The sequence below is a fragment of the Nuphar pumila genome, chromosome 10 (genome assembly GCF_984573655.1).
Source record: "Nuphar pumila chromosome 10, dmNupPumi1.hap1.1, whole genome shotgun sequence".
Lineage (NCBI taxonomy): Eukaryota > Viridiplantae > Streptophyta > Magnoliopsida > Nymphaeales > Nymphaeaceae > Nuphar > Nuphar pumila.
This window is the reverse complement of record NC_143258.1, coordinates 43,433,629-43,454,720: the sequence shown is the minus strand read 5'-3', so window position 1 is coordinate 43,454,720 and position 21,092 is coordinate 43,433,629. Positions and strand designations below refer to the sequence as shown.

General features: G+C 38.3%; 1 protein-coding gene across 3 annotated transcripts in view; it reads left to right on the top strand.

Annotated features, from left to right (window-relative positions):
- EMB1441 (zinc knuckle (CCHC-type) family protein) overlaps positions 1–21,092 on the top strand; it is an 85,381-nt gene that overhangs the window by 19,938 nt on the left and 44,351 nt on the right. For all 3 annotated transcript variants that reach the window (XM_090018971.1, XM_090018970.1, XM_090018972.1), the window contains exons 9-10: positions 1,333–1,487; positions 3,504–3,609. In XM_090018971.1, the coding sequence (XP_089875097.1) occupies positions 1,333–1,487; positions 3,504–3,609 (261 nt within the window). The remainder of the gene's footprint in view (positions 1–1,332; positions 1,488–3,503; positions 3,610–21,092) is intronic.

Here is a 21,092-nt window from a genome sequence, read left to right as displayed (position 1 = left end):
CAATAAGTGCATTTAACACATTAAGAAACTAAATAGAAAAACAAAATATAAAAAATATTCATCTTTGAGCATAAATGCTTAAAAGAAGCATTGTCTATACAAGAGGGGTTCAACCCCTATTTATACACAAAACAGCCACTAAGAGAGGCTATTTGAAGCTCCCAACAGTCATAAAAATAACCGTTGGGGAGCCCCAATGACTCTTTGGGAGAATACCCAAAGAGCCCTTGGTCTTTTGGGAAAAGGACCAAGAATAAAAAAATAAAAGACTGTCCCTAGAGGGCAGATTTTATTACAAGAAAAAAACCAAAATACTCCTGACAATAACAGAAAATAAAAAAGAGTACAAAAATATACTATATATATGAATATATATAGGTATATATATACATATATTTTAACATCATCTACTTTCAATTAATGATGCCTCAAGTTTTTTAATTATTATATATACCATTTGATAGTTTAACATTTAATTTTTCATCTGGTAAATGTTGTTGATTGGATAAAGTTTTGTACTTTGTGGGAGGGAATGCTATTAATATGCTAGAATTTGGGGAAAAAAGTGCACTTCCAAATTTTAACTCAATCGATGCATCTCTATGGATAACACTGTTTGAAACACTAAGTTTCAAAATATTGGCAAATACACTAAAAAGATGTATTCTGCAATCTACATCATGATGTTACAGCTTAACAATATTGGTTCCTTGTCTTGATCATTCTATTTATCTGAGCTTGTAGATGTTGTCTCATTAGAGATTGATGAGCTTTCTTATGTTCTGTTAACTTTTTATTAATCTCAAGACTTCAAGGTTCCGTTTGGATTTAGGGGTTTGGGTGGGATTTGGAAAAATGGGTATCAAGGAGAGGGGACAATAGGAGCCTTCGGAATAACACTTCTTGTCTGGGAAAAGTGGAAGTGTCACTGAATTTCCAGCATATTTCCAGAACTCTTTTATACAGTAAAAAAGTATGCATTTTGGGAGATTGACTTGGTGTGTATATATATATATATATATATATATGTGTGTGTGTGTGTGTGTGTGTGTGTGTGTTCACAAACACATACATCCATATATAAAGTTGGGAGGTGAACTGGTAAATCTCCCCACTCCTATTTTCTTGAGTTCGCGTTAACAAACTAGGGCATCATACCAAATCCTGATCCATAGATTTTTCCAATGATCTTTGACACTTGGATCCTTTAGTTCTCCCAAGGAAATTCACAAAATTGTAGCACAATCTGCTTTCAAGGATAAATTCTAGTATTTTGTGCCTCTATTTATTCTTGACTTGCATCTTTGCTTATAATGTCTTTGCATTCTTTAGGAGAAAACCGTTGCTGCAATTTCGCATATGAGAAAGGTTCACTGGTTCGAGAAATTTAATTGGTTTATCAGCAGTGAAAATTACTTGATAATCAGCGGTCGTGATGCTCAACAAAATGAGATGGTAGTCAAGCGATATATGTCCAAAGGAGATATGTGAGTGGATGTTCCTAGAATATATAATCACTTAATTTTCTCAGTTTCTTCTAGCAGATTTATCTCAAATATTGTTCTTTCAAGTGGTGCGTACTGTATTTGGTTGACCATGTAGGATCTCTTTCTTATTACTAGCTCCAGCAAAGGGACAATGAGCTTTGACTATGATGCATTATTCTGCTTCTAAACCTTTTTGTTAAATTAGAGTACTGAAAGCAACAGGCTGGACTCTGTGTGTGTGTGTGTGTGGTACCTATGCCATCCTTTTGAAAAAGTCCACATCATAGAAGCTGTATCCATTTCCTAATGCACCCAATATCCACGCGTGACATGGGCTGCATGGGACTTGCTACCATGCTTAGATAAATTTCGTGCAATATAAATTTTTGACAAATAAAAGTTTGGTGTGTTTTCCTCAATATGCCCTTGTAAATCCAATTTGGGTTAAGGACTTTACAGTCATTTAATGTCACAATCTAAACCATCTGAGTGCAAAATCTTTTTTTTATCTTAAAAGTTCAGAATCTCCAAAAGCACCATAATTGATTACTGCATATCTTCAATCTGAGCAGAAAACGGGAACAGATTCATGCTTCTAATGGAAGATCCCACATTAACAAGCCTATAAAAATCTATCTGTTGTTGCTTCTTTGATAGACTGATTCATGCTTCTAGTGGCAGATCCCAACCTGTTAACGAGCCTATAAAATCAATCCAATCCTTGCTTCTATGATAGTATAAGTTCTGCTACTCTGAATATACAATTGCATACCGTAATGTGCCTACCTTTTTGTCTCTAGTCTCTACTGTACTAGACTAGATTAGGCAAGGCTCGTCTTTAAGTAATCACTTTATCAATTATGCTGCCAAACTTGATCCTGCTTTTCCATCTCTTTTCCTTTATTGCTTATTTCATGAGACATATGGACATTAACGTCCAGTAATGTTTTTCTTGTGTTATCAACATCTTACTTAGCAATCTTTCCATGGTTTTTAATTAATTTTTTGGATATAATTTCCCTCGTCAACATGGTTGGAGTAATTTATTCACAAGGTGCATAACCAAGTCTGTATGAAGTAATAAAAATTGCAGTTATTTTGTAACTTCTTTCAATGTTTTGTATATATGAGGCAATATATACTTTGATCCTTTATATATATAAGCAGCAGGTGTAGAGAATGCTAAAAATTTGATTCTTTATGATATTTTTTCTAAATAACATTGTTGCCATGTGTTTTGGGAATGCAATTATAAATTTATGTGCACATTTGTGTATGTTTTGAGAAAAACAAATGTTACTTACATGGAACAATTTTTTCAAAAGCTAAACTGTTAACAATTTAACCAGGTCTCTCTCTCTCTCTCTCTCTCTGAGCAGCTATAAAAATAAATGGAACTTGGGTTATGCATGGGATGAACCAGCCTCATGCACAATATATAAGGTTATCTTTTTTCTTTTAAAGCTTCTGTAACTTATTTAATTAAGTTGCCATCTATTTTATTGGCCTTTAACTAAATGGTCTAAATTTTGCTAACTCAATAAATTCCCCTTTTATCTCAACACCTAAATGCTCTGTTTGTCATTAGGTTTGGTATTTTTATCAACAAAACTTATATTTATTAGCATATGTCTTTATGTTTTGCAAGGAAATACAAAAAGTATTTCTAAAATGTTTTTAAATTTTCAATGTATTTATGGTTCAGATTATATTTTTTCTTTCAATCTTGATAAAAAGTATTTGTTTCCAAGTTTTTTTTTACCGTATATCTTCTAAGTCTCAGCCATATGGACGGGCTGATACTCTAGTAGAGCTTAATTAATGGAGTTTAAGGTTGCAAATTTTGCAGAATCTCTAACCAACATTGCTAAAGTTTTTTCCTATGATGTAACAGTTCCCTTTAACATCTCTTTTATTTTCTTCCCAGTTGCTCTCCTGTGTTGGGCTGAAAGTTAGATGTCATATTTGGTTTCCCAATTTTGTGTGCTAATTTTTCCTGGTTTTGATTTTCTGCAGCTATGTTCATGCTGATCTTCATGGTGCTTCCAGTACCGTCATAAAAAATCACAAGCCTGACCTTACAATACCGCCTCTTACCTTAAACCAGGCTGGCTGTTTTACTGTAAGCCTATGAGTGTGTTCCTTCGTGTTTGAATTGGATTGTCTTCTCGTTAATTTAATGTGCACATGTTTTTTGATAGATTGGTGAAACAAACCAGCAAATGGTTGGGCTGGGCTACTAGCTTCACTTGCATGTATCAGGAGAAAATAGTGACAATAATTTAATGCAGTACTATAGACACAAATTGGAGAGTGAGGCTCTTTGGTGGACAATAGGCTGGTTTAGGCTGCAAGTGCAGCTCAAAACCCAACTAGACAAAGGCTCCTCCTGTAAAACCCACGTTTAATATATATATATATATATATATATATAATTAGTATCGGATCCGGGCCGGGTCGGGTCCGGACCCGAACCGGGCCCATCCTCGATAGGGTTTTTAAAAAACCCGACTCGAGAAGAGGATTTTAAGAAAATCCTCTTCCCGAGCGCCGCACCCCGCCTGCGATATCGGGTGGATTAGGGAAACCCACCGGGGTTTCCCCATTTATCGTCCCCCCCCCTGTGCCCTTTAAGAGCATCGTAGGAGGGCGAGGGGAGGCACGCCTCCCTCTCGAAGCTCTTCGCTCCCCTCGCGCCGACCTTCTCCTCCTTCCCTGCGTACGCCACCAACGTCGATCGCAGCCACCGTTGCAACCACTGTCGACCCACGCCGACGATCCTCTTCCCAGGTACGCCGTTTTCTCCCTTCACCTCGCCGGAGGGCACGACAGGAGGCCGATGGCCCCTGCGACACCCCCTTTCCCTGTGGGTGATCGGGCAACCGACAGGAGGTCGGTTGTCCCCCTGTCACCCCCCTCCTCTCCTCTGTGACCTGCCAAGGGGTCGGCAGGAGGTTGGTGGCTCCTGCCGCCCCGATCTCTCTCTCTTTTCGGCAGGGGTTCGTTCCCCTGCCATCGCCCGATCACCGGCTGGTGATGGTGGTGGGGGGGGGGGCTCGCCCTGTCACCTGGGTGTTTGTCGGTTGTCCCCCTGTCACCCCCCCCCCCTCCTCTCCTCTGTGACCTGCCAAGGGGTCGGCAGGAGGTTGGTGGCTCCTGCCGCCCCGATCTCTCTCTCTTTTCGGCAGGGGTTCGTTCCCCTGCCATCGCCCGATCACCGGCTGGTGATGGTGGTGGTGGGGGGGGGGGGGGGCTCGCCCTGTCACCTGGGTGTTTTCGGCAGGCAGGGGCTGGCCCCTGCCGCCTCGTTGCTGTCGGTAGGGGCTCGACCCCCGCCGCTTCGCGGCTGTCGGCAGGGGCTGCCCCCCCTGCCGCCTCGATGCTGTCAGCAGGGGCTGCCCCCCCTGCCGTCTTGTTGCTGTCGGCAGGGGCTCTCCCCCTGCCGCTTCGCTGCTGTCGGTAGGGGCTGGCCCCCTGCCGTCTCGTTGTTGTCGGCAGAGGCTCGACCCCTGCCGCTTCGCTGCTGTCGGCAGGGGCTGGCCCCTGCCGCCTTGCTGTTTTCGGTAGGGGCTCGTCCCCTGTCGCCCCGCTGTCGTTGGCAGTCAGGGGCTCACTCCCTGTCGCCTAATCCCACCCATGCCCCCGTCGCACCATTAAATTATATTATAACTGAATATTTCACACTCTTGCAAATTTACACAACGGGTCCAGTTCGCGCTCCGCGGCCCGACCCTCGTATCATCTACACTAGTAGACGCACGCAGCTGCATGACATCTCGAGGTAGGGGAAAGTCGCACAAAGAGTTTATATGAATGAAATAAAATATAAGGATTCTGTGATAGAATAGTTTGATTTGGCATACATGCTTACATGTAGGATTACTTAATTTGTGATTGTCTGTTTTGCGTTTTCTTATCCTTATTCTTTTGAAATTGCATGCTTAATGTAAAACTCTATGGGCAGACTCATTTCTAGAGAGAAACCCACGACAATTGCTTTTGTAACCGGACCTTAAGACAGGTACGATATAAATTTTACGAGAGGTAATGAAGTACTTTGAAGTGGGCAATCAACACCTTATAGATATCAATGAGATAATGTCGGCCTCCACAGGCCAATTGCTTAAAGAGCAATACATGTCATGTATGAACCAAAAGAATCACAAAACATTAATTGTTGCCCTCTCATCGTAGTCGTACCTCTAGGAAAGGTACGATGTACTTTTGGACAAGTACATCCCATGTGAGTTACGATGTTTGGATGATGAGGTTGTAGCAACCTCGGAGCGTGCATTTAGTACAATACTGAGATCACATAAATGGTGACAACTCGTCTTCACATGCAAGATGCTCGAGTGGGTCTATTAGACCAGAACATGTAGAATGGGACGGCGGTTAAGAAACCCCCGTCGTACCCATTCGACCTTTACGGTTCATCAAGGGAGAGGATGGATGCTACAAAAACTCTGATAGACAGGTTGTTAACAACCACCCCACGGGTAAAAGACTCGGCTTCCCCAGTCATCAGAGTTAGGGGAATTGGGATTACCATAAATTATCCTAGGTGGTAACTCCCAGGTACTTCTGCAGAAGTTGGATGCAACCATGGGTCACGAATGCCTTTGGGGATTTACTCTCTTGGTCACTGACCGTCCCCTTAGGAGCGGACTCAGTCAGCCATTCGGGTTAATGAAAGCACCTGACATAGTAAACCCCCGGATCGATCTCGGTTGTTTCTACGTTTCGCGTCTGTGCGTACCCACAGGCCAGTTAATATCAGAACTTAAAGAATATTTTTTTACATAGTTATAGATGATTGAGACTTACACTGCTTGAAATGCTTCAAACAATAGCTCTTTGCACATGTTACACTTGTTAGAATAAATTACAATTGTATTGGTTGTTTTAATATAATAATTGCTTAACTCATGAATGTCCTGTTTTATTTTTATTCTACTTATTTATTCGTGCACCTACTGGTTTGTTATGAAACTAACCCATTTCATGGGCAGGTGAGGAGTAGGACTTCACAGGCGGCCGATGACGTAGTGCAATATGACTCAAGATTTCTCTTCTTTCTGCTGGCGGCTTGACTCTGAGTTTTGAAGTTTTTCTTTAGATTATTGAATTTTGGGGAAAATGCTCATTTTGTAATAAACTGCAGATTTTATGAATAATCTATTGCCTCATTTCCTAAATTCTTTTAAGTAGTTGTTTGTGTGAATGATGGTTTTTCAGCTAACGTACCCAGGATTGTTGACTTGTGCTCCTTTCTAAATGTCTTCCGCTGTCGTTTTTAAAAGTGAAAATTTTAAATCTTTGAAAGGTTTTTCGATAATGTTTTCGAAATCACAAGTTGAAATTTTGGGGCGTTACACCTCCAGCCTAGAAGCTAATCAGGCTATGCTTGGATATTGGGAAAGTAGATTCCTAATGGGGCCTGACCTAGCATGACCTGGGGCCTAGTTCCTATGTCTGGGCCCAATAAGACCCAGAGTGAGTCCTTCACCACTAAACTGTAAAAGAAAAGTTTTGTTTACTTGCTTTTCTAGAGTGTGTCCTTCACCACTAAATTGTAAAAGAAAAGTTTTGTTTACTTGCTTTTCTATATGACTTCTGTTAAAGTGTATTCAAGTGTGCATATATAATTGTATATATATATGTGTGTGTTTTTCTTTCTTGTAATAGGTAATACCCTCTAGGGGTATTTTGGTAATTCTATACATGTAATAGGCTCTGCCCATTAGGGTCAGAATGTTAAGATTAAATGTATCATTTTGTATATTCTTATGTATATAGTATAGCATATATGTGTACATTCACATGTATGCGTATATATATATATAAACGATTAGAAATTCTAGCCATTGGGAGGCTTTGTAATGAAATATGCGGAAAAGAAATATATGTCCTACAATGGACATTCACACATAGAAATCAAAGAACAAGTCCAAAAGAGGACATACACAAAAGCCAATAATGGCTAGAAAGCATAAAATCTTATAAATGCACTAAAGGGCTTGAAGAAGCCACACATTACAAAGGGGGAGACCCCACTTATTTATAGGCAAGAGAGGAGTGAGGGAGAGTTAGAGAAAAGCAAGAGAGAGGGACCATTGGGAGTCCCAACAAGGAGTCGTTGGGCTCCCAACGGTCACAATTGTGACCGTTGGGGGCCCAACGACTCTTTGTTGGGGCCCCCAATGGCTGTGCATTAAATGCACAAAAAGAAAAATAAAAAAAGACAAAAAGAAATAGAAAAAATAGAAAAAGGTAAAAGGAAAAAAAATAGAAAAAGAAAAAGACTAAAATGCCCCTATTGGGCGAGTTTACAGAACTACCCCTTATCGGGTAGTGAATGACAAATATATTTATATATATATAGATATATATATATATATATATAAATATATATTACATATATTTTAACACCCTCCCTCAAGCTTTACGGGGATACAACGAAAAGCTTGTTGAGAAGAAACATGAAGCGAGGAGCAGCAAGAGCTTTCGTGAAGAAGTCCGCCAACTGGTACTCGGATGTGACGTAGGGCAGTGTAATGGTTCCTTTTAGGTATTCATCTTGAACATAATGGCAATCCATCTCAATATGTTTAGTACGCTCATGGAAGGTGTGGTTGCTTGCAATATAGATAGCACTCTTGTTATCGCAACACATCTTCGAAGGAGTTGAGATGACGATACCCATATCACAGAGGAGACTCCTAAGCCACACAAGCTCCATGGTTGTAGTGGCCATTGCACGATATTCCGCTTCAGTTGAGGACAATGATACTTTATGCTGCTTCTTGCATCTCCAAGAAATCATAGAGTCACCTAAGAAAACACAAAAACCAGTGGTTGAGACTCTATCATTGGGATTTCCTCTCCAATCAGCATCTGTATAGGCAATTAAATCAAGTGATGATGAAGAGGAAAGAAAAACTCCCTTAGTTATGGTGTTCTTAATATATCTGACAATCCTTAAGGCTGCACTCATGTGCACAGTTGTAGGTGCATGTTGAAATTGACTGACGGAATGAACTGCATGAGCTATGTCTGGCCGAGTGATGGATAAGTATGTCAGAGACCCAATGAGTTGACGGTAGGGAGTAGGATTCTCAAGAAGTGTCCCATCTTCCAGCCTTAGCTTTGCATTGATAACCTCAGGGGTTTCTGTCTTTTTATCATCCGAAATTCCAGACTTGGCACAAATGTCAGCAGCAAGTTTCATCTGAGAGAGAATATACCCTCGGGGTGAATATGCAACTTCAATACCTAGAAAATATCTTAAGAAACCAAGGTCAGACATGTCAAAATTTTCTTTTAAATTTTTCTTAATATCATGGATTCCTTGCTCATCACTTCCAGTGATGATCATATCATCAACATATAGTAGTAAAATAACTACAGAGGACCCTGCACTTTTCACAAATAACGCAGTGTTAGTATAACATGAACGAAAATTTAAGCTAGTCATCACATTGCTAAATCTGTCATGCCAAGCTTTTGGAGCTTGTTTTAACCCATATAGTGCCTTTTTTAGTTTAAGAACTTTGTTTTCACCAATGGATACTCCTGGTGGAGGATCCATATAGACCTCTTCACTTAGTTCGCCATTAAGAAATGCGTTCTTAACATCCAATTGATAGATAGGCCATTTTTTAATGGATGCAACCGCAATAAGAGTCCTAACACTAGTCATTCTAGCTACGGGAGCAAAGGTTTCCTCATAGTCTATTCCGTACTCTTGAGCATATCCTTTGGCTACCAACCTAGCTTTATAACGTTCTAATGACCCATCACTTTTAGTTTTAATTTTGAAGACCCATCTACATCCAATAGACTTCTTTCCAGTGGGTAATGAAGTTATTTCCCAAGTTTTAGCTTTTTCAAGGGCACTAAGTTCTAGTTTCATGGCTTCAACCCATTGAGGAATGTTTTTGGCTTCATTATAGTGTGATGGTTCATGATAAGAGTGTAATGCAATTAAACATGCCCTATATTTAGGTGTTAGGGATTCATAGGAAACAAACCTATTAGGAGGGTTGGAGATTCGTCTAGATCTCCTTAAAGAGGTTTCTTCTATGTTGGAATTTTGAGAATATTTTTCTAAGGCACTTATGGGAATTTCTTGACCACGCCTAGCATAGGTTTGAATTGACCTATTTTCAACATCATTACTTTCAATTTCATCATTACTAAGAGGAGTATCCTCTAAATCATTGGGAACATCCTCTAGGTGAGGAGTCACATCTTCTTGAGAGAGAAGATCAAATAAGAAAGCATATTCGCTTTCATCAATATCTTTATTTTTCTCAAAGTCGTTTTCATTTTCCAAAAAGGTAACATCTTTGGATACATATAGTTTGTTGCTTTTGGGATTGAAGCACCTGAAACCTTTTTTATTTTCTCCGTATCCTAAGAATACACATTCGATAGCTTTAGGAGATAACTTATCTCTTTTATGTGTAAGGACAAAACACTTACACCCAAAAATTCTTAACCTATTAAAATCGGGTGTTCTTTCAAAAAGTTTTTCATATGGAGATATATTTTGAAGGGATGAGGATATCATTCTATTTATCAAATAAGTGGAGGTTAAGGCGGCTTCGGCCCAATAGCATTTAGGAATTTCTTTGGAAATGAGAAGAGTCCTAGTGGTTTCCAAAATGTGTCTATGCTTTCTTTCGGCTAGACCGTTTTGTTGGGGAGTCCTAGGACATGACCTTTGATGACAAATTCCATTGATTTCCAAATATTCTTGAAATTCATTTGATAGATATTCTCCACCGGAATCGGATCGAAGAATGAAAATATTAGTTGAAAATTGATTTTTGACAATCATATGAATTTTTTTAAAAAAGTTAAAAACTTCGGATTTTAAGTTGAGAAAATAGATCCACACATATCGAGTGAAATCATCAATGAAAGTAACATAATATGAGTATCCTCCTTTTGATATGACCGGAGAAGGACCCCAAACATCCGAATGAATTAATTCAAAGGGTCTTTTTGACACAAATGTTCTCTTTGGAAAGGGGGTGGATTTCATTTTTCCAAAAATACAACTCTTGCAAACAAAATGTTTCTCATTACAAAATTTCTTTCCAAAGGGAAAGGAGTACATTTTTGAGAAGCTTGGATGTCCAAGTCTTTGATGCCAAGTTTCTATATTTTTATCTTGGACATGATTACAAAAAGAGTTAGTGGGAAGTTTCAAATTGGTCATGTAGTAGAGATCTCCCCTCCTATGGCCTTACCCAATCCGCTTCCCGGACTGGAGATCCTGTATAAAGCAATCCTTGGTTGAGAAGGAGATTTCACATCCATGATCACATATTTGAGAGACAGATAAAATATTTAAATTAAGTTGAGGTACTACTCTTACATTTGGCACAAAAAAATCTTTCGAAAAATCTAAGGTTCCAAAACTTTTAACTTGTAAAGAGGTACCATCGGCGGTGGAGACAAAAGAGTTTTTGGAGTTGCTACATACATTGGATAGTCCATTTTCGATAGGGGTCATATGAAAAGATGCTCCAGAATCAAGAATCCAAGAAGGCGTACCTGGAGGAGGAGAAGAGGCAATGGCGGCTCCCGAAGTTGACGGCGATTTGAGTAGAATTTGAAGTGCTTCGGATAGTTGAGCAAGGGAGAAGGACTCTTTTCCTTTCATTGGCTCCTTCTTTTGGGGAACTTTTTCAATAGTAGCAACTTTACCTTTTGGAGGCTCATTTATCTTTGGACAATTAGGTCTTATATGACCCGGTTCTTGACAATGATGGCAAATAGCTTTCCTATAATTGCCATTATAGTTATTTTGCCTCCCAAAGTGTGGAGGCTTATATGCTTTCATATGATTGCCGGGTCTAGACACGGCAAGAACTTCATCTCCTCCTTTAATCATGCCAAGACGTGTTTCTTCTTGGCATATTTCGGCTATGGCATTTTCCAATGGAAGTGGTTTTGATCTATGAAGGAGGGAGGACCTAACTTGCTCATATTCGGGCCTAAGCCCATGTAAAAATTGGAAAAAGTGTTCTTTCTCCATTTGTTCTCTTCTCATTTCAACATCTTCACTTGATACCCATTTGGGTTCAAGAAGGGATAGCTCATCCCATAAAGGTCCAAGAGTGCTATAGTAATCTCTTACACTCATTTCACCTTGCTTAATGGTACGAATTTTTTCTTGGATAAAGAATTGACGAGCAAGGTCTTTTTGGGTATACATACCTTTCATAAAGAACCATGCTTCATTTGCTAGGCGGAATTTAGCAATGTTGGCGCAAATCTTTAGCTCCACGTTGTTCATGAACCATGCAAGAATTTTTGCATGCTTACTTTCCCAATCTTCTACCTTGGATTGGTGATCTTCAATAGCCTTCATGCGAGCACTTCCTTCTAGAGCTTTTTCTTGATCACCATCAATTTTCGTAAGTTGAAGTTGAGGTTCCCTAATGGTTCCCATCACATATCCCCAAAGCTTTTTACCTTTGAGGTTGTTTTCCATGGCGGCGGCCCACATCATGTAGTTCGTACCATTAAGCTTGAAGGAGAGATCAATCTTTTGTTCTCCTTCCATTATATAGTCAAGAATGGAGGACAAACAAAGAGAGAGAAAAAGCTAGACAACTAGCTATATGAATCAAGAGCACAACCAAGGCTTTGATACCATGTAATGAAATATGCGGAAAAGAAATGTATGTCCTACAATGGACATTCACACATAGAAATCAAAGAACAAGTCCAAAAGAGGACATACACAAAAGCCAATAATGGCTAGAAAGCATAAAATCTTATAAATGCACTAAAGGGCTTGAAGAAGCCACACATTACAAAGGGGGAGACCCCACTTATTTATAGGCAAGAGAGGAGTGAGGGAGAGTTAGAGAAAAGCAAGAGAGAGGGACCATTGGGAGTCCCAACAAGGAGTCGTTGGGCTCCCAACGGTCACAATTGTGACCGTTGGGGGCCCAACGACTCTTTGTTGGGGCCCCCAATGGCTGTGCATTAAATGCACAAAAAGAAAAATAAAAAAAGACAAAGAAATGAAAAAAATAGAAAAAGGTAAAAGGAAAAAAAATAGAAAAAGAAAAAGACTAAAATGCCCCTATTGGGCAAGTTTACAGAACTACCCCTTATCGGGTAGTGAATGACAAATATATTTATATATATATATAGATATATATATATATATATAAATATATATTACATATATTTTAACATGCTTTTCCTTGTTGGCTATTGAGAGGACTTCCTCTCCTTTACTTCTTTCTCTCATTATCCTCTATAAAATAAAGGGTGTATGTGAATGTGTAAGGGAGAGAGAGTGATGGGTAGTATTAGGGTTGTGTATTATTTTTCTTTGAGTGCATTGTAGTGAGGCTTGAATGCATTTTTTTTTTATTTCTTTTAATGTCCATTATGAATAAAATTATTTATTTACATTTTGATATGTGTCTTTTAATTCTTAAGTTTGTTGTTTAATTGTATAATGTTTTGACTCTTGGAGATCATCATGGAGTGCATTGGAATCCGCACCATTTCGTGACAAGGTATTAGAGCAAGACATCTATCTTGGAAAGGATTTGTATTAATAAATGAAATGGATTCAAAGATTTCACATTCTGGTATGTATCTTTGATTTCTTGTTTTTTATATGTATAGTGAGTTTTAAAAAAGAGTTATGTTAAAAATAAATATTTTTTTGAAGTATGTGAAAATTGTGGTGTTTTGATGTCTTAGATTATGGATATGTGTAGTGAAAAACTATATTTTTCATATGCTTTTATACATTCATTTAATTTAATAAAAATATTTATTTTTTTATTGTGCCTTATTGTGTATCCTCCTGTGGGATTTGTGATTGTGTTCTTTTAGAACACCTCTTTTTGGTTTCCTTTGTGGGTATTGTGAGTGTGTTCCTTAAAGAACATCTTTCTAGTTATCCACTCAAGTTGAATATGTGACTTACAATATTATGTGTTTTGGAAAATACTAAAATTTATATTTCTTGACATATGTTGAAAAAGTAGTATTTTGTATCCCATGTTACCGAATGTACCATGTACCGGGTCTGGATATTATTACAGACCCGACCCCATATTGTATGTTAAAACTTTAAATACAGGTTCTAGGTCACGATTTCATTATTGAAATCGTGACAGCCACAACCCCTATTCTCCTCTTCTTCTCTTTCTCACAAAACAGGTTCTAGTGAAGAATCTCACATGGTATCAGAGCCGAGATCCACCTAGGGTTTGAAGGAGCTTCCAGGTTTGAGGTTTCATTTTCTTCATCTCTCCTTTCGTTTTCTTCATCTCATCTCTCCTTTCGTTCTTTTTTTTTTTGGAGCATTCACGTCTCACGTGAATCCCTAAAATCATCACGTCTTACTCTTGTATTGAAAAATCACGTTTCACGTGAATCCCTAAAGGCGACCCATCTTCTTCTTCGTCTGGGATATTCAGATCTGGCCGTGTTTTTGCGCATTCTCCTTTTCACTTGAACATTCAGATCTGAGCGTGAAGTTGCATTAGATCTGAAATATTAAGTTTTTTTTACTGTCCAGACTTGATATTTGACAACAGATTTCAATCTGAGTTTATTTCTATCAAGCGTCTCCACTTTATAGTATATTTCTTCTCGCTGTCACAACTGATATTCACATCAAGGTTTTAAAACTCGCCTAGTCAACTCGGTGACTCGGCCCTCCAGCGAGTCAACCCGGCAAGGCAAACTCGGTTTGCCAAGACTCGGGCTTGACTCGGGCTAGTTCTGGGATGTTTGAAATTTGAGTTTTTGGGTATTTCAGAATAAAAAAATGATACCGAGCTAATGGTATTATGGGAGTTCTGCTCAATCATCTTCAATTTTGCATAACCAAATCCCCTCAGATATAGCATCTCCTATATTTAGATTGTAAAATTGTGTAATTCTTGTGGAAGAAAAACTAAGTACATCATTCTGACCAGTTTACTAAGTTTGATAATTCAAATCATATAAAGAACGGTCCCTCATTAGTATAAGCATTAAGAATAAGATAAGATGACTAGTCTGAAAAGATAACTTAGAAATGCAAACTTGAGAATTAAATGCATGCTGACAATAGATATTATGCATAAAGTAACACTGCAAGATTGGCTTTAGGAGGTTTGTTTCTCCATTTCTTCCAATCACGAGCTACAACATCTATCATAATGCAACCTTTGATGTATCTTTTCACAACCTCCCTCCAAATCTTCAATGGTCTTCCTCTTTTCTTAGTTTTTCCACTAACATGGTATCATTAATGTTGTGACAAGTCTCTGTGGAACATGTCCAAACCATCCTAAGCAACAACCCTCTTTTTCTGTTATTGGCAGTACTCTTAAGTGTCTTCTAATGCATTCATTTCTGTCCTTTGTTATTTTATACATTCATCCTACTATACATATCTCTATAACAGGAATTCTCTCAACATTGGGCACCATGTAAGAATGTTGGTATTACAACAATCTTGGAAATATTCTTGCAATCATAAAAGTGCTCGTCCATCACATAACACTCCACTAGCTTGTCAATATTTAATCCATCGAACTCATCTTACTAATAATATCTTCATCAAGCCCACCATACTGTTGCATCATAGAGCCTGTATATGAGTTTATCTCTTGTTTACTGAAAAACATGGTTTGAGACAAATTATATACTGTTTTTCTTTTAAAATCAAAAGTTAACAAAACCCGGTTCGAGTCACTGAGTTGACCCGCCGAGTCACGAGTCAATAAAGAACGAGTCGAGTCCCGAATCACTGGGTTTTAAAACCTTGATTCACATAGCAGTTGTCTGTCCACATCATACCCATCTGCGTTTTGTCTGAAAACACAATTAGTTTCAAATTTTGTTCAACGTGTGAGAACTTCTTATTGCGTCAATCACAAACCTTATAAATAAAAAAAAGGAAGGGAAAATTTTAGATTTGGTTCCTCTTTGAATCTAGCACTTCTCTGGCAGTAGACTGGGCACTTCCTGAATACCCTTGTTAAATTTTTTGCACTTCCTGAATACCCTTGTTAATTTTTTTATGGATTCTCATTCTTCTCAATCGAGTCTTCCTTCGAGTTTCCTCAATCAGTTTGTTTTTGAAAAGTTAACCACATCAAACTTCTTGATTTGGAAGAGACAAATCATTCCTTTTATAAGGAGCCAAGGTCTCTTAGGTCATCTGGATGGAACCACTCCAATCCCGCTAGAATTTGTTACGAGAGAAGAGAAAGATGATAAAGGAGCAACTTTAATTGTGTATGTCAAAAATGCAGAATATCTCAATTGGGAAAGGAAAGACCAATCAGTAGTTGCATACATTACCTCTACCTTGTCTCTAGAGGTTTTTGTTGCAATCCCTGACAATTATACAACCCTGCAACTTTGGGAGAGATTGGTTCAGACGTATTCACAAGTTTCACAGGCGAGGGTGGTTTTTCTCAAGAGGGAATTTCAGCTGCTGAGAAAAGACTCCATGACCATTATGGAATATCTAAACAAGATGAAGACTATCATAGACCAACTTGCAGTTATAGGATGTGCAGTGAGTGACAGTGATATGGTGCAACAAACTCTGAGTGGATTGGGATCCGATTATAATATGATCGTCACTTTACTACTGTGCTTACCTGCTCTTTCTACTTTTAATGAGTTGCATGCTAAATTAATTCAGTATGAAATGACTTTGAAAGGATTTTCTAAAGAAACCCACACTCATGCAAATTCTCAAGAAGTGTTTGCCATGGGGGTGATTTATGGTTGAGGACGGGGGCGAGGAGGACAAGGGCGAAGTGGACACGGAGGACGTGGATTGCAGCCCACTCCAAATATGTCGACCCATGCTCAGGGACAAAAATCTATCTCCACTTGCTTTCTTTGTAACAAAAGGGGGCATATCAAGGCGAATTGTTCTGAAAATAAAGGAAAGACTCTACAGACAGAACAAAAAAGAAAGTCCAACAATATCAGAGACAATGGAGAGATTAGAGAGTTGTTGATATCCGCCTTGTCAGAATTGAATTTAAAGCAGAATGATCAAGGGACTTGGTTCATTGACTCAGGGGCAGCAACTCACGTGACTAGTGATGCAAGTAAACTTTTTAAACCTATTCTTTATTTTGGTAAAAGTAAGATTGTCACTGGAGATGGATCCTACCATCCTGTTTCTCACGTTGGAAAATCTGTCATTCCCATGTCACATTCTACTCTTGAACTTTCTGATGTCCTTCATGCTCCCAATATCAAGAAAAATATTCTCTGTTTCTAAACTTGTTGATGATAATCATGCTTTAGTCGAATTCACTCTCTTCTCTGTGCAGGTCAAGGACCTTCGGACGAGGGAAACATTCGCTAAAGGAAAGAGACAAGGCAATATGTATGTCTTTCAAGAAGCTCCATGCCATCCCATCCGCTCTACTCATCTTGATTCAAAGTCTTCATTAGAGTCGTGTTCTTTCTCTTCAGCAAGTGTTTTTAGTATTTCTGAATGTAATAAGTCTTTCCTATGGCACAGTCGGTTAGGACATTGTGGGAGTCATTATATTGAGAAACTTATTTCTAATAATCTCATTCTAAAAGAAAGTCTCAATGTGGATGAGAAAAGTCAAAAGTGTTCCAGTTGTCTTTTATGCAAAAGTCATGTATTGCCTTTTCACCTTGTTAATGAGAGAGCTTCAAAGCCTTTTGAGATAATATGTTCTGATGTATGGGGACCTGCCCCAGTTGCCTCTGGATCTGGAAGCAGATACTACTTATTTTTTGTTGATAGCTACTCTCGATACACCTGGATATATTTCATAAAAAATAAGTCGAAAGTTTTTCTTTTGTTTCAAAACTTTCTTTCCTTAGTAAAAAATCAATTCTCTGAGTCCATACAATTTTTCCAATGTGATAGAGGCGGGGAGTTCTCATCTAGTGACTTTATTTCTTTTCTTCAAAATAATGGGATAGGAAGAAGGGTATCCTGTCCACACACACCTCAACAAAATGAGATTGCTGAACGAAAACACAGGCATATCGTCAAAAGTGCAATGAGTATGCTCCATGACAGTAATCTTCCCATCAATCTGTGAACAAAAGCTTTTCATTCTTCCGTACATGTGATAAATAGATTGCCTGTAGTTGTTTTGAAAAATATGTCTCTTTATTACTATCTTTTTTGGGTTCATCCTAGTTATCATGATTTACGTGCCTTCGGATGTGTTTGTTATGTGCACATTGATCGGTCCCTGAGAAACAAGTTTCAGGACAAGGCTCAGAAGTGTAGATTTGTGGGATATGCAGACGACTACAAAGGATATAGGTGTTATGATCCCGCTAACAGACATATCAGAATCTTAAGACATGTTGTCTTCGATGAACAAAATTTTGATCACAAAGCTGGCACAACGGATATTCCTTCTACCACAATTGAAGCTTATTATCCTTTGTGGAACTCAGAACTTTTTGCTAGTCCCAATGAAGCTTATTCTTCAGACTACGTGCAACCGGAAGAAGAAAGGTTTGAGACTATTGGTGCATCGAGATCACAGAATGGGGAAGAAGTACCATCATCGATACCGGGCAGATACAAGGGCATTTCCTATACTAGACAGAGAACGACCGCGTCAGGTCTTTTAAATCACGCCCCAGCAGCTGCACCTACTTCCTCTCATATTCTTGAGGTCAGAAGATCCAATCGCATGCAACATCCTATTGATCGGTGGGTTAGCTATAATAACGTCTCCTTTGATTTTCAGCTCTTTTTAACTGCCCTCAATAAGGAAGATGAACCTATTATGTACTATCAGGCAACCACTTCTACCAAATGGGTAGAAGCCATGAATAATGAAATGCAATCCTTGCATGAATATGAAACCTGGGCAATTGTTCCCAGACCACCTGACAAAATGCAAATGGGTCTACAAAATAAAGTATAAACCAGATGGGACCATTGAACGATACAAGGCAAGACTGGTGACAAAAGGGTTCACCCAAGAAGCAGGGCAAGACTATGATGAGACCTTTAGCCCAGTGATGAGAATGGGAACGATTCAAATTATTCTTTCTTTGGCTGATGAATATGGAAGGAAGCTGAGTCAACTTGATGTAAAAAATGCATTCTTGCATGGGGATTTGAAGGAGGAAGTTTACATGGAACAACCACCTGGATATCACGAGCAAGATTGTAAAACACATGTATACAGGCTAAAAAGAGCTATCTATGGCCTAAAACAAACATCTCGTTCTTGGTTTGATAGCTTCTCACTTGAGATTCAAAAGCATAGATTTTCACGCTCTCTACTGGATCACTCATTATTCATTTTTAAAAGGCAGAATGTGATCACCCTATTACTAATCTATGTGGATGATATTGTCATCACAGAAAACTCTGGAGATCACATCAAAGAAGTGAAAAACCTATTAGGTCAGAGGTTCAAAATGAAAGATCTTGGTGCCTTGAGTTATTTTCTTGGGGTAAAAGTCGATAGCCGGGCTAATGGCTTGACTCTCACTCAGTACAAGTATACGATAGATGTTTGCGGCAAGGCAGGTATGAAAGACTGCAAACCTCTAGGAACTCCAAGTGTGCTCCACCAAAAATTAAGCACTCATGATTGAGACCTGTGTGAGGATCCTACCAGGTATCGCAGTCTAATAGGGATGTTACAGTATCTCACATTCACTCGACCTAATATTGTTTATTCAATCAATCAATTGTCTTAGTTTATGCATGCATCACGTACTGGACATATGGAGGCGGTTAAGAGGATACTCAGATATTTGAAAGGAACAATTGGGGATGAGTTGATATATTCTCCAAAATCGTCTGGCAAGGATGTGTGTGAGCTTACTGTATATTGTGATGCAGACTGGGCAGGGGATCCAGATGAACGAAAGTCTACATCAGGATATTGTGTCTTCTTTGGAAAAAACTTAGTCTCTTGGAGTAGTAGAAAACAAAAGGCCGTCGCTAGATCAAGCATTGAGGTCGAGTATAGATCCATGGTTGCCGCTACTGCCGAAGTCACATGGGTCAGGCATTTACTAATTGAAGTGGGAGAAACGATCTCTCGGTCTACCTTGCTGTGTGACAATCAAAGTGCTCTCAACATGTCATTCAATCCAGTACATCACTATCGCGACAAGCATATTAAGATCGACCAGCATTTTGTAAGACAAAAAGTTGAAAAAAAAGAGATCGAGCTTGAATTTGTTAATACTGAAAGACAAGTAAGACATATTTACAAAGGGCTTAACAAAAGATCGTTTTTGGATGCTTAAGGGCAAGTTGTTCATGGTTCAAAACCATGATCAACTTCAGGGGAGGTGAAAAAGTAGTATTTTGTATCCCATGTTACCGAATGTACCATGTACCGGGTCTGGATATTATAACAGACCCAGACCCATATTGTATGTTAAAACTTTAAATACAGGTTCTAGGTTACGATTTCATTATTGAAATCGTGACTGCCGTAACCCCTATTCTCCTCTTCTTTTCTCTTTCTCACAAAACAGGTTCCTAGTGAAGAATCTCACATATGTATGGACTATTTTTGAAAATTTTTAATATATTATGATATGATCAAGCATAATCTTTTATCGTGATCTATTTTTAATGAGGCATTTTTTAATATGTTATTTCATGTATATTTGAGCAATATTGCTCTATTAAGTAAAGGTTATTTTCAAATGACACATGTTGGATTAAGATTTTCTTTTTGGTATATGCCTTAATTATTGAAAGGCATAATCATGACTTGTTATCGTATAAAAAATGTGTTTATCTTTTGCGTATTGATATTCTACATCATGCTTATTAAAAAATGTTACATTATGAGAAAAATCTCTTGTTCAGTGTTATCATATATATGTGGATTTAGATAGCTCTTTGAGAATCTTTATTTGATTGTCTTCGATTGCTTCATAATAGACTTATGATTTAACTCTAACTTCTTAGTCATGTGTTCTTGTCTCTTTAATGAGTTTTATTGATCTTTTGTGTGAGATGCACTTAGTTCACTTGGTTATCATCGGTAGATTTATGATCTTTTGAAGGATTCTCATACTTCATAATTCCACCACCTCTATGAAGAGTGCTTATATTGGGGCATGACTCATTATTTGCTTATTCAAGATCATGAAAATTATCACAGAGATATCTTGTATTGCATATAATTGCATTCATTCAGATATTATTGTGCATATGATTGCATACTAATGTTTTTACTTAAACCTTTTTAGATTTGATTTAAAACTTGTCTTTTCAAATCAGATAATTGATATAAACTCACCTATTTGGAAATTGAATTATGTGAGTATGTATTGCCTTTTTATGGCATTTTGATTTGTCCATCACAAAATTTTATATGATACATCATTTCTCTTGACCTTGTTGTTGGGTCAGGGTTAGCCGTTCAGGTGAGTTGTGTGTGCACCTCATGTCATCTTATCAATATGCAATTATCAAAGTTTCTGTATGTTTTGTTGACACCAAGGATTTGATTGATAGTTGATTGACCTCTGTATTCGTATATGCTTTTGTTGATTCGAAGATGTTTGTTGGGGTGAGTTGTATGCACTTCGTTTTATGTCAATTTA